Source organism: Maylandia zebra, linkage group LG13, assembly GCF_041146795.1.
Source record: "Maylandia zebra isolate NMK-2024a linkage group LG13, Mzebra_GT3a, whole genome shotgun sequence".
Taxonomy (NCBI): Eukaryota; Metazoa; Chordata; class Actinopteri; order Cichliformes; family Cichlidae; genus Maylandia; species Maylandia zebra.
In genome coordinates, this window is record NC_135179.1 from 355,026 (window position 1) to 369,218 (window position 14,193).

The window sequence follows — 14,193 nt, forward strand, 5'->3', positions numbered from 1 at the left end:
TTAATTTGCTGTTTTGCTGAATGGGTTCGTTTGTGTTTATGGGTTTCTCACACATGCATGTCAGAACCAGTGCTGTGGTTTTACTCTCAGCCTCACCAACATCTGACTGCATTCTGCTAGAATACACAGGTCAACAACATTATTATCATTATCATTAGTAGTATTATAATCATATTTACAACATTTATGGCAGGCTTCAGTGACAGTGTTGTGTTATTTTCGTGCTGATGTGGTATCACGGGAGGGATACTCTGTAACAGCAGCTGTAACAAACGAGCTTTGCAACTAGCTTCAGTTTAAACGTCTCTATTAACTCGTGCACTGAACTTTAAATGAAACAACCTAACCTAACCTAACATGTGAAGTACAACAGCTCACCATTTTCATTTAGCTCGGTATATCGTTATTTAAGAGAGAGCTGCAAACTTTACAATAATCAAACATAGTGTGTAGATAATCAGGATGTTGACTTTGTTAAAGAAATGATAATGAAGGTATAAGAAACAGACTCATGCTAATGCATTTGACTTTTCATTTCTTATCACTGAAACAACCTTAATAGTCTTCACAGTGTTTCCATGGACAGTCTCTCTACTCAACATGTTTGTGCTTTAAAACACTGCATAGAAGTAACTCAGCATCAGGACTTTTCTCTGTTAACGAGCTCCCTGCTGACCACCGAGTATTTACTCGATTACTGTGGGAAACAGGGCGGACGTTTTACGCTTCATTCAGCCATTATTACTCATGCACAACAGGCTGGTGAATGAGAACCACAACAACGACTTTAATATCTTTGTTATTAGATTGTGAGCCCAACAAGGGACAATTGTTGAAAATCAGCAGCAGCTATAAACCTGTGTGCGGTACATCAGTGTCATGTCTTGCACTTGAACTGTGTTAAACTGCACTGTCCCTTTTAAATAAATAAATTCAACCATCAATGTTTCCTATGATGTCTGCAGCTGTAAGAGCTTCAGTTCTTCTGAAGGACCCACATATGTGAGGCACATACTGGTGTTGGGCTACAGGACCACTACAGGACCAGTCAAACTTCTTCCACACCAAACTTGTTTATTCACGTCTTTATGGTGCACAGTCAGGTTGGACGTGAAAGGGGCCACACCTGAACTATTCTCAAAAGGTTGGGAGCATGAGATGATCCAAAATATCTCAGCACGCTGACACATGAAGTTCACTGAACCTAAGGAGCTGAGCCTGAACATCAGCCCCACACCCTGAGCCACTAGCCCTGGTCAGATAGTTCTGTTCTCCTGCCTGCTGCTAGGACTCGTCCACTGGGTAAGAAGACGGTGAATGCTGATTCCTCCAGAGAGCGCGTGCACTGCTCCTGAGTCCAGAGGTGGCATACTGACTCATGGGATACTGATGTGCACATCACTGCAGCTGATGCTGTGCCTCACACTTGGAGTGCAGCAGTACATGAAGTTTGTCAGTGTGTAGTAACTGATCCTGCAGAAAGCCGTCTGCACACTACACGCCTCAGGTGTGATTCTACCTGGCCTACCTCTCTGATAATAATAGCATTAACAGCTCACTGTGGACTATTTAGTAGTGAGGAAATTTCCCGACTGCAGTTTGCAGCTGTTTGCAGCTGCACAGGTGGTATCCTATCAATATGACCCAGCAGCTAGAGGCTCGACTTCATGCACCTGTGGCCATGAAGTGATTGGGACACCTGGATTTTGACAATATAATGTAAACAGATGCATAGCTGTAATCATTCAGGTTAGGTAATTATCATTAGTAGACCATATGAATATATCTTCCCATCACATTGGTAGTTCATCCCAGTGTTACCATTGTTGCTTGGTTACATTTTGGCAGTTGAGTCTGGTTTGATGAGGTTCAAACTACCATCCCTGTGACACTCCAACACAACCATCATGTTAGATTCAAGCTTCTTACTGAGCTCTTTGTTTTTATGTCCTGTTCGACGCTCCTGTTGCAGCGGTGTTGTCCGGTGACATTTGCCATGTTTGGGCTTGCACAATAATAAATCTCAAACGCTTCTTATACGTGTTATCTTATTTCAAAGCTCCGTTCTTGGTGCTACGGGGGCATATCCTTTCAGACCAGTGTTGGGGGAATGACTGCTGTCCATTTACACAAACTGGCACGACTAGTTCATGCTTCACAACCGCACACAGGTGTGTGATCACTTACCTCTACGGTCATGGGGATGTTCTGCTTGCGGACATTGTGGTTATGCTGGTCAGTGTTCAACATGATGACAGCGTAGGCCAGGGCGAAGCCAGCATCGTTGCTCATGAAAGGAAAGCCGTTGACTTTCTACAAACACAGAGCATGGACCAGATATCACACAACAAACAGAGGCTGCTGTGCCTCTATGGCACACTACAACTACTCCCCGTGTTCTGACCTCCAGATTCACCTCTCAGCTGATACCACACTGACCCCACACAGTGGAAAACCCATTTACAGTGTCACTGCCTAGAATGAATCATCTTCTCTTTCAAAGCCTACTCCTGTGTGCGGCTGGCCTAAAAAAAAAAAAAAAGGGACATTACTAGGAATAGTTTCCAGGTCACATGGCTCCTCCTGCTATTTTGAGGCGTCACATGTTTCCCCTGTGGAGTTTGTCCTTTGCCTGTCACACTCTATACGTGACTCTGTCTTGACACTTATGTCATCCCACTGCTATAATCTAAACAATCTGCAGGGTTGACCACAATACTGAGGGCCGCCTCTTACAAGTGGAGTTACCTTGTGATGAACACGCTTGGTTGTGACCAGACTGTGAAACGTGAATGTGACCGAGTTTGTTTCCAGGTATGTTGGAACGAGTAAAAGCATTAAATTATAAATGCACTGCACTATTAGGGTCTATTAGGGGACACTAGATAATTACATAATCCAAGTCTTCCCAGTGGTAACATTATTAGCCAAAGAACAATAGAATAAAAGAGTATATGCACATTTATCAGTCTTTTGTTTGATGCCACTGGCGAGCTGTTCGGCTGCATGCCTGCGTTTGCCCTGTGACAGCTGGCACAGGCTCCATAGGCTGCCTCCTCTTTCTGCAGCACCGTGCTGCCACTTAACAGCTCAGTTCTTGGAAGACCATTGTAGGAACTCCCTCCATAGCTGCTTTCAGACACATGCACCATCCTTCCAGTGACTGAAGCACACTGTTCAGACAAGCTGTGATGGACACATCAAACTACACAGCATCCATCTGTCCATTTTCTGCCACTTACAGTGGGTCAGATATCAGGCGGAGCAGCCTAAGCAGAGACATCCTGAGGCAAGATGTGCCCAAAACACTCAAACTGGGGGCATCCCAGTCAGATGAGTGACTCTACACTGGCGCTTTCAGAACAACCAAGGGAGAGCCGAGACATGACAGAGGAGGATGATACCTATGAAGCGCCTTGAGGCGACTTTTGTTGTGATTATATATATATATAACTAAAATTGAATTGAGATCTCACTCTTTCAGTCAGTCTCCACTGTGGCCATATGTGAGGGCAGGAACATACACTGACCACAGAATCAACAGCTTCGTTTTCAGGCTTTTCACCGTAACAGTGTAGTGTCCACATCACTGCAGACACGGCGTCAACCTCTGATCAACAATCTGTCACTGTTCCATTTCACTTGTCCTAACTGACTGCAACTACCTGCAGTTTACTGCCGTATCAGGCCAAGACAACCACATCAGCTGTGAACAGCAGAGATGTGATACTAAGGCCAGAGCCCCTCCACGACTTGGCTGTGCCGAGAGATCGTATCCATCAATGCTATGAACAGAACCGATGACAAAGAGCAGCACAGGCCAACTTTCACCAGGAGCAATGACTCCAATGGTAATGCACACCAAGCTCTTAGGGAGTGCCTGCAGCAAAGGGCCAGTCATACCAGAGACACTGTCCCAGTCTTCCATGCAAAACTAAGACAGCCCTACAAGATCCAGAGAACCTCAGGGCGAACCCCGTCCACCCAGGGGTGAGGTCCAGCGGACCACCCAGGCGACATGACGTCTCCAGCCTCATTGTTAAAGCTTTTTTATTTGTGGGACCTGAAGTGGTGCATCGGTGCAAATGACGCTCAGTACCTGCTTCCCTGACCTGGAGGAAAGCAACCCCCTCGTCCACTGGGAAAAGTCCCAGTATACAGACGCCAAACTGGGGGAAACCAGTATACCAGGCTCTGTATCCTAGGCTCAGGCTCCTTCTCCACACAAGCGCTGACCTTCAGATCACCACCCAATCCACAAACCCCTGAACCCCTATTGGCCCTAAAGTGAGAGGTTGATAGGAATCTAAACCTCAGTGGGATCATCACATTATTACTGTTGTGCCTGATCCTGCTACAGCAGTCAGCTGATGCTCATTCTCAGGTCTGTTTCATCTCTGATCACGCTCTTATTATGACCTTTGCAGGTGTCCAGACTTCTTTTAGCTTTAGTATTCAAACTAAGAGTGAAATGACTTAGTCTCTGACTCAAGCGCAGCCTAGACCACGTGTGGCCCGATATCCTGCTGTGTCCTGCAGTAATGATGAATTGTAGGACGTGTCCCTTACATGCCAGTTGTCTGTGAACGTTTCCAGGAGTCTCTGAATGACAGGAGCCTCTCCAGGTAATCTGAAGGCCTCCAGGTAGAGCCGCAGGGCCTCGTCAATACGAAGCCCCTGGAAGGTAAATGTGCTGGAAAAGAAACCAGTCAGATTATTGTTTGCTCACACGGTGCATTACTGGTTATTGTTCCTGAACACACACGGCTCTGCCTGTGAAGAGCACACGTTGAAATGAAAGGATGCTAAGCCTACTTCACAAAGCTGTCCAGGAGTTCCGGGTTCTTCCGATCGCTGACGTACTCGCCAATCATTTTCTTGTCCAGTCGGGGGTTTTCTCTCAGCCACTGGGCCACCTGGTTGTTGTCTATGGGGCTGCTGAGGAGGCCTTTCTCCTGGAGGAACTGGATGCCTTTCTTGGGCTTCTGGTTAAACTGCTCCGTGCCTGTGATCAGCAGCTTGACACACAGCAAGAAACGCTGCAGATGTTATTCTTTACGTTACTCTCATTAAATGAATTCCACATACCTTTTTCTTTGTTCTAATTTCCATTAGCTCGTGTGAATCAGGTAAACAGGACAAGAAACGCTGAGGCTTTTTCAGACTTCTCTTCTCAGCTGGAGAAAAGAATTTCTGTTAGTCTCAGCTGAACAGTTTCCACGCAGCGCTTAGACAAACTTTAAAGAAGACGGAGGCCTCACAAAGGTCGCCGTCTCCCTGATCCTGTCTGCCCAGCCTCATCTTCTCAGCCATTAGATGTCCACTGGTTGGAGGATACACTGGTGCTTTTTCAGGCTGCGAGGGACTCAAACCATTGGTACTGCCAAGTCTACTAACATCTGTAAACAGAAGGGAAATGTTTTTACTGAAGCCGTCCGTGTCCAACGTGTGTGTTATTCAATCACATGACAAAGGTGAAAAAGACAGTAAAATGACACCCAAGCTGCATCTATGAGGTGTGAAGTTATCTGTGCTTATACCAGCTGCAGAGTCTGTTTCAGCTTTGGCTGCACCCTCTCCGTCTGCCAGCGCAGTCTCTGCTTGGTCTTGCTGAGCTATGCTGCTTAGCACCCTGGCCTGGCAGTGAGCTTCGATGCTGTCGATCACTGTGAGCAGCGCCTCCAGTGACAGGAGGTGGGTGGTGTACAGCTGCCCCGACACGGGAAACGCGTTCTATCGCCACAGAAGAAAAAACACTTTCACATAATACTCACATCATAATCTACAGAATATTAGCCTGCAAACGGTCTATTGTCCAGGTACATAATACTACCTGTGAATACAGTGTTATAATTATCGTTCCTACGACTGGACATGTTTGGCTCTGTTCTGACTGATCTTTTGTTTCTGTCTGCTTCGCTTGGATCAGCTTCGTCTGAGGTCATTTTGAAGTTGATGGACTATTTGACCACATGTGTACCACTGTGCAGCATCCTCTCTTCTTTTAAATGCCTGCAAGCTGAGGAGCCTGGCCGGAGGACTCCTCCTCCTGTTGGGAGACAGCTCTCTGCAGTCCTGACTCACACAAAACATGGTTCTCATGTGAATAACATGAGTTTATGTGATTAGTGCATGTTGTTTTTATTTACATTTTACACAGCCCAAGTTTTCGAGACTGTGTTTATACATTGATTCAACATCACTGTTGCACGGCAACCAAAACAGCTGACATGTGCAGTGGACGATGGGGAACAGGACGGTGGTGCAGTGAAACGGCTGGTTTGGAGATCAATGCAAATCTGCTTTCTGTTATCACCTGTATGTTGTTCCTATCACCTAAAACACTAATATTTTACAAGTGGTGACCAGTGTGTAAACAGAGCCAAACGTCCTCTGCAGAAAACACTCAGGAGTAGAAGAAATGGAGGACGCTCTAAACCTCTTCTAACAGAAAACTGGTTTCCATTATTTTGCCATTGAAATACATGGAAACAGAACAACTGCAGCAGTCTGCTCTCAGTACAAAAAGGTAATCAGGGCCTGTTCATCACTAGCAAGCCTTTCAGGGCGAGTTACCTTAGACAGCAGCTTGGTGAGGTCTTCAAAGAGGTTGGAGCAGTAAAAGTCACAGTCATAGTTAATGTAGAGCTCAGTGACAAAACTGGGGATCCTCCATAACTGGACCAGTGCCTCCAGAGCCACCTCCTTCATCTCGTAGGGCATCTTAATGTTCTCTGAAGTGATGATGTCTATGAGCTTCTTCAGGTACATCTGAGCAAACAGAGACATGGCCATCAGGTCCTCAGGGACTAACGCTATGAAAGCTGAATGACAGGAGTGTGGATCAATGAGAACAGCTACCTCCAGCTGAAACTTCAGGTGCACTCTCATGCTTTCAAAGAGCAAGAAGCAAACCCGTATGGATGAAGCATACAGGTTCATACGGTCCACACTCAGCAGCTGGAACACAGATGAGGTACTTCATCAGCAAGGCCTCATAACTACACCAGCGTACTGCCCTGCAGAGGACTCAGGCCTCGACAAAGAGAACCAATCAGTCCATCTGAGGTCAGATAAATCAGTCGAGAAGGTTAAGAGTAGATCTCTGGGTTTATAACCTAAAAACACTCCGGTCATGTCTGTCATTAGCAGTGAAACACAAATATATGGTGCTACACTTTTAGCCGTCTCAGTAAGGAACCTGGACCAGATGCTTTAGTTCAATAAAAAGCCAATAATCGCTAAAAAGACTCCGATCAGCACAGAGTTACCAAAATAAGACCGCGGCTTTGACGAGGACTGCTCCTCACTGTCAGCAATGACATCATCTACATTTAATTTACCTGGAACAGGTGTCGACAGAGCTCGTCTTTGACCAGCACTAACAAGGACTGGTAGTTAGGGATGTGTGCTGATTCCAGGGCTACAGTCAGCAGCTGCAGCCCCATGTGCATCATAGCATCAGTGTTGTGGCGGTCATGAGGGTTGGTCAGTGAAATCAGGAAACGAAACAGCTCTCTGAGACACGGCAGGCCATACGGGATGAGGGATGCTCCTACAGACAAGAGGCAAAAGGACAAGAGGTTAGAGAGAACCACTCTACAGCTGTCTTTATACATCACAGAAACGTGGAACTCTCAGATCATCTTCTGCCCTTCTTGCTAAATTCAGCTGGATCCTACCATCTCTTTGCGTGGACTGTGTGAAGCGGACGCCTCTGGGGTTGACGTAATCCATATCATGGACAGAGGCACTGTCTGACTGCTCTGTAATGGAGTCTTTGTCCTCCAGAACCTCAGGGATGGACTCCACTGAGGCTGACGGTGCTGGTTCAGCCTGCTGGCCCTCAAACTAGACAGAAAGAGGCGCAGCACAAGAGATTAGAGAAGGACAGGGAGAAGCGAGGAAATACAATGTCTCTCACGGAGCCGAAAATGTAAACAAGAGCCATTAGAAACATGTTCACCTGTGCATCTGTAGAGCCAGACTCAGTCCCTGTGAGTGCAATGGCTGCACCAGCGGTTGATGCAGAGCTGCACTGATCCAGGTCAGAAAGGTCTTCCCTGGAAGTAGTTTTTGAGCAGGTGTCCAGGCCGCTGTCAGTGGCTGTTGGGCTGCAGATAGATGAGGCAGAGCTGTCTGAGACAGGAAGGCTGGGATTGGACAAGCCCTCCTCCATGAACGGGACACCACCTGAGAACACAGGATCCAGTCATACAGCGCTCCACCAAAGACCTGAAAGCCAAGCTCTGCTTACAGACGGCTGTGAGTCCATTATTACGACAGCGCGTCCTACCCGAGAGGTTGTTGTTGAGCGTGCTGGGCTGGCTTGGTTCCATCTGACCGGAGGAACTACGGACCATGTGCCGAGGCGGCCGCGGAGAACGTTTCTGTTTCTTCCATTTAGATGACTCGCTCATGCCACCGGCACGCATCTTCAGCTGGAGGAAACACAGTGGTTCAGTGAGTCAGCTGGTCCATCATCATTGAGCAATGACAATGTTTCACTTCTCTTTATATCCAGATCATTTACACACTCGTAATACACAAGAGGCACCGGGACTCGTGTGGCATGTCTTCAGCCGGCGCTGTGTACCTGGAGTGGAGTGCTTTGAAACCAGATTTATATATGCTTGTATATATGCTCGTTATTGTATTAGTGACTCTTTATGACATGGCGTGCTGCGGGGAGAAGGTCATTCTAACGTCTCAGGTTTATCTGAGCACTTGACGACGTCTCGTTGGTAAACTGTCTCCATACTCTCGCACGTTACTCTCGCTTAGCTAGTGCAGCTTTGTTGTGTTGGCGTCTACTTGCCACATAGTTTGCACAGCACGGTTTTCTGCTGTTTTCATGCTACAGTTTAGAAACGAGCTCCTTGACTTGTCTGGCTGATTCTCCTGTGGCGCACTATTACAAACCATCATCTAAAGCAATGAAAATGATTGCACTGAACAGAATATGAAACGATCCCTGTATGCAGATCGCATAGCCCTGCCCCACTATGAGAAAGAGTCAAAAAAGAACAGGAAGAGACTTCTGCTGGAAGAATATTCCCTAAGGTTTTCATCCTCTAACTATTTATTTATTTATTTAACACTTGGGATAGTTGGAAGTCTGTTTTAAATAAAGAAAAACACACATACAAAAAAAAAAAAAGCTATCTGCTAACAGCTGGGACACATATTGGCAAATGAAATCCAACAGCTGTGTAGCCCAAATGAATTCAATCATTTAAAGTGTGATAATCCAGATGTGAGTATTACACAGTCATACACTGCTATGTGTCACACAATGACCAGCAGGATCTGCAGGCCTGCTTCCTGTTTGTGTCATGTCATGCCTCCATCTTGCCAAGGTCACAGGTAAAGGAAAAGAGGTTAAGGTAGCGAGGGTAAGTCAAAGGTTATTGGGAGAGAATCTATATACTGCCCTAGCCTAAATACTGAGAGTAATCTTCCTTACCTGCACACGTTTGTTTTTCCACAAGATATTGTAAGCCTCAGAAGAGAAGGGGAGCAGGCAAGGCCCGTGATTAGTGATGGATAACATTATCAGCAGATAAGTGGGACCAACACATAACACAACTGAGCATACACATCTATGCACGATGGGAAGAGTGCAAACAGTGCTCCGGATCAGAGTGCACAGTCACTGTAGGCTGTAACCAAGAGCAGCCAGCACAGATGTGTCAGTGGACAGGCAGACCATGCAAGAAGCAACAAGCGCTAAAACTCTGGGAACACCCCAATCTGCATCGAATACACATATGTGACGTGACACGTAACCAGCAGCTCAAAGGACAAACAAGGGTCATTGTTGTGTTGTGGTGTACAGTGCTGTACCAGTCAGTGCTTCAGAGGCAGGGACATCCACAGAAAGTCCAGACTGAACCACAACAGGCTTTCATAGAGGTGAGCACAGCTGACTGGATGAAGCCGTTTACTTTAACCTGCATCTGACTTATGTTTGCAGGGATTGAATTTACCTGTAAGCTCAAAGCGTCTTCATATTTAGTCATGTGATAGATCTTCTAATTACACTAAATATGTAAAAGATTTACACATTTAAAGCTGTAAAGTGATTTTGCCCATAAAGCCGGTGCAATGTAAGAATGAGCTTCAGATAAAAACTGCCATTAGAAGCTGCAGGAGCAGTCAGCAGCAGGCGAACAGAGCACCACAGTCACGGCTTGAACACCTCTCAGGGGCTCAAGGAGAAAACTCACCTAATTATTTTTGCATATACAGTACAAAGGACTCACAAATGTCATCTCTAACAGTGCAATAAAAGAGCAGCATCTGATAGATAAAGCCAGAGTGTAGCTGTTAACTCTTCTTGTTATCACTTAGTGCAACTACAACATGTAATTGCAGTCTACACCACAGCACCACTGTGCTGCTCACTGGTGGATACTGCAGAAATGTTGAGATGCTGATGTTTGATTCAACTACATCCTTAAAACCACCGATGTTTAACGCTCATGCGCTCATGCACTCCCACCAAGAAGCCATGCTAACCCTGCCAGTTAAGTACCCTGTCTACCCCACTCTGACTTGTGTTTCTATGCTGCTCTGCACAAATAACATCCTCAGAGTCCAGTATGACAGGTAGGGTCTGTGGGAAGGAGAACAGGGACACATCCAAGTACAGGAAACTTGAAAAGAAAACTAATGGTTACAAATAATAAAGTGGATCCAAGCACAGGGGGAGGACACAGACTCAGACGGAAGATTAACAAAGAATAAGAGAAAGCACGATGACAGCAAGCAGCACACATTCACAATCTCAGCCATGTTACCTTCTTCATGTTAGCACCAACATAACTCTTGGCCTCCTCTTTGAACTGGGGGAGTCTGTAAAGAGACATGAACATGTTACAACATCCCATCTACAGTCTAGGACATAAATCACCAACCTCGCCCACGCTGTGCATCTTAGATGATGTAAGTGAATTAGAAATGGAAGCAAACACACCAACAGTCAAAAGACTGGACACACATTCTCATTTAATGGGTTTTCTTTATTTTCATGACAATTTCTATTGTAATCTACGGAGCTCATCTAATCCAGGTTTAAGGTCCCGTCCCAGACGGCTTGATGTCCACTCACGTCTTGGGTCATTTGATATCGATAAATCACGTGATAGGGTGGGGCAAGGTCTCCCAATGGGTTCATCCAAAACCTTGGCTGATACTGACCCACACCTGTTTTCACATCTTGGCTCATGTGATTGGGCAGATGATCAATGGCTCTCTTAAAGAACAGCTTCAATCTCTCCACCAGTTCCTCTTAGAACTGAAGAAGCTTCTCAGATGAAACCTCGTCAAGAAACTCAAAGAAGTCCAGTCACTGTTCCTCCCAAGCTCTTTCGATTATCATGACCTGGCTGACCGAGGCCCTACACAGACATGATAGCCTGAGCTCTGACTACCTTCCCTCTTTGTTATCATCCAATTACACGTCTCCAGTCCAAATGCCACTCCAGTATCTTTGCTGTTTCACTGAGAGGGTTCAGGCTTGCACAGGACAGACGCATCCCACGCTTGATAGCGTTGTGTGCTTGAAGTAGGCCTCTAGTGTTGCTCGCCATCAGGGTCCTGTTGATGTTGTGGTGTTCTAGGAATTCCAGGATCTACGAGGCATTTGTAGACTTTCTTGTACTGACGTATTCATGTACTGAGCCATGTGCCTGTGCATTATGTACTCTGCCACTGAGAGCACACCTTGGATGGCTGAGTGGAGAACAGCTGGTTTATTCTCATGACTTCCTTCTCTGGTGTACCTGTTCAGGCAGTAAGCCGAGGCCATGCTTTGCTTGGCAGTTTCTAAGGCCTAAGGCATGCAAGGTAAGGTATTCTTCATCACACCTTTCTCCAGCTCTAACAGTTCCCCAGCTTGGTAAATGGCCTGCATTTGTATAGCGCTTTTCTAGTCCATAGGACCCCAAAGCGCTTTACACTACATTCAGTCATTCACCCATTCACACACACATTCACACACTGGCGATAGCAAGCTACATTGTAGCCACAGCTGCCCTGGGGCGCACTGACAGAGGCGAGGCTGCCGGACACAGGCGCCACCGGGCCCTCTGACCACCACCAGTAGGCAAACACGGGGTTAGTATCTTGCCCAAGGACATTTGGCATGCAGCCAGGATGCAGCCTGGGATCGAACCACCGACCTTCTGATTAGTGGCTGACCTGCTCTGCCACCTGAGCTACAGCCACCCCAGTTCCCCAGCTTCCCTCCACACCGCCTTGATCTTGGACCAATCTTGGAGGGTGAGGATGATGACATCTCCCCCCTGATGTCCTGGCTCCTCTTCGCCGTAGCATTTATATGGTACATTGTTAATCTCTAGTTGTGTTAGCAGTTGCTTCTTCCGAATATTGGAATGCTGACCTACTGGTTGTTTCGCCGTCAGTCTGGATGTTGGCTGTCGAATAAGGCTGCCACGATTACGTCGACTATCAAAATCATCGATGACTAATTAACAGCTCATTACAGCAAATGTAATGTGTCTGCATGACAGAGCCAAAGAAAAACAAATTAAAGTTGTTTTTAAATCAAATTGGACTGGTAGTCTTTGAAAAGTGTCCAGTGACTGATTTGTTGAAGTCACAGCAGTAATTCTGTGCCATTCCTTTATTAGCGTGTAAACCAAAAGTTCACGCCTCCCTGTTTATTTAGGCAGAGGCTTTAAATAACTGCTGTATACTGGCCCAGAGGTGGTAACTGGCTCCTGCACGGACACTGCTTTAAAGTTATTTAGTGCATCCTTTAGCCCTGAACCAAAAGCCAAAACACTAACAACGACTTTTTGATTAAAACTCTACAAAAGTACAATAATAAATAATAAAAAAAACCCAAAAGAAAAAACATATAGCACTAAACACAGAGCCTGTCATAAGCTGCTTAAGAGGAAATATTACTGTAAGAGTGTCAGCACATTCAGTGAAGCCACAAACGTAAGGCATCACACAGAGTATGTTAGTGTGTGTCACCAGGTTTCTGTGAAGCTAAAGCTTCGCTAGAAAATGATGAGATTAGAGCTCATCAACATCCAAGCACGCACGCACGCACACACTGTGCGAGCCAGCAGCCTTCTCCTGACATTAGCTCAGCGTTAATAGAGTGTTGTTCTGTAAGCACGATTATTGGATGATCTGTGGGTCCAACAGATTAACATGCTTAATACGTTCAGCAGCCAATCTAAGACTGAGCTGCTGCTCATTACTCTCTGATGGAGGTGGGTGAGGGTGGAGGGCATCCCAGACTCACATCTCTATTATCTGGGGTCTGTGGACAAGCGGGGGGCTGGGGCTGAACACGAAGGAAATGAGCTGCGAGTCGTATGTGTGTCTGTGTGTGCGAGAGTGCAGGATGAGAACAATAGAGTAAAAGTCCAGACTCCTTCATTGCACCTGCTCGTGTGCTGAAATGTCTGTTAGTGAGATTTATGCTAACACAGTCAAGTCTTGTAAGAGGACTTGATAACAAGAATCCAGGCAGCAAATAACAACTGGACTGCTCGGAGGAACTGGCAGCAAACGGCAACAACCTCGGCAAAAACTAATTCTGGACTTCACTGAAAGGACGATAAGCTAGTGCTTTGTGACAAACCCCATGTCAAATAGTCTTAGTTAAGAATGCACAACATCAGGGAGGAGGTGAAGCAAATCACACCTTTAATTTAAGCTCTGTTTGTTATCCAGCTGCAGTCGGTTTCACTCACATCAGCAGACATGCTTTTGCTGATTGCTTCTATGTGGCGTTGCTGGCAATGCTAACTCAGTGCGTGATGTGTGTGTGCTTAATATTTATGGGGGCTGGAACATTGCTGCTGAATCAGAGAGCAGCTTTATCTATATGCAGATCATACAGCATGCAGCTCAAGTGGCTCATCCCTTTGTCTGTGACCACATGTGCCTGGCACTCCTGAACACATGGTGTGGACGATGGTGCTGTGAGTGAGTGAGAGAGCGGTTTGATTAGACCAGACCTTCCCAAAGTGGGGGGGTGGAGAGCCAATGCAGGGGGGGAGCGGAATGAAAATGGGGGGAAAAAAACAAAACGCTTGGACGCTGCTAGCATGGGCGCCCACAGAAACACAAAGCATCGCTGAATATGTTTCCAAACCAACTTCATTCTAAGCCAAAGACTAGAAAATATGGTGAAGCAAATCTGCC

At 46.2% G+C, this 14,193-nt stretch overlaps 1 protein-coding gene across 4 annotated transcripts in view; it reads right to left on the reverse strand.

The window, feature by feature from the left end:
- Positions 1–14,193, reverse strand: part of gbf1 (golgi brefeldin A resistant guanine nucleotide exchange factor 1) — an 80,434-nt gene that overhangs the window by 16,310 nt on the left and 49,931 nt on the right. For 2 of the 4 annotated variants that reach the window (XM_012925082.3, XM_012925081.3), the window contains exons 8-21: positions 10,803–10,857; positions 9,467–9,502; positions 8,297–8,441; positions 7,967–8,193; positions 7,683–7,851; positions 7,344–7,555; positions 6,862–6,960; positions 6,577–6,771; positions 5,541–5,733; positions 5,262–5,399; positions 5,089–5,177; positions 4,816–5,018; positions 4,570–4,693; positions 2,188–2,313 (exon numbers count right to left, since the gene is read on the reverse strand). In XM_012925082.3, the coding sequence (XP_012780536.2) occupies positions 2,188–2,313; positions 4,570–4,693; positions 4,816–5,018; positions 5,089–5,177; positions 5,262–5,399; positions 5,541–5,733; positions 6,577–6,771; positions 6,862–6,960; positions 7,344–7,555; positions 7,683–7,851; positions 7,967–8,193; positions 8,297–8,441; positions 9,467–9,502; positions 10,803–10,857 (2,011 nt within the window). The remainder of the gene's footprint in view (positions 1–2,187; positions 2,314–4,569; positions 4,694–4,815; positions 5,019–5,088; positions 5,178–5,261; positions 5,400–5,540; positions 5,734–6,576; positions 6,772–6,861; positions 6,961–7,343; positions 7,556–7,682; positions 7,852–7,966; positions 8,194–8,296; positions 8,442–9,466; positions 9,503–10,802; positions 10,858–14,193) is intronic. The other 2 variants (XM_012925083.3, XM_012925084.3) reach the window with 1 other exon arrangement.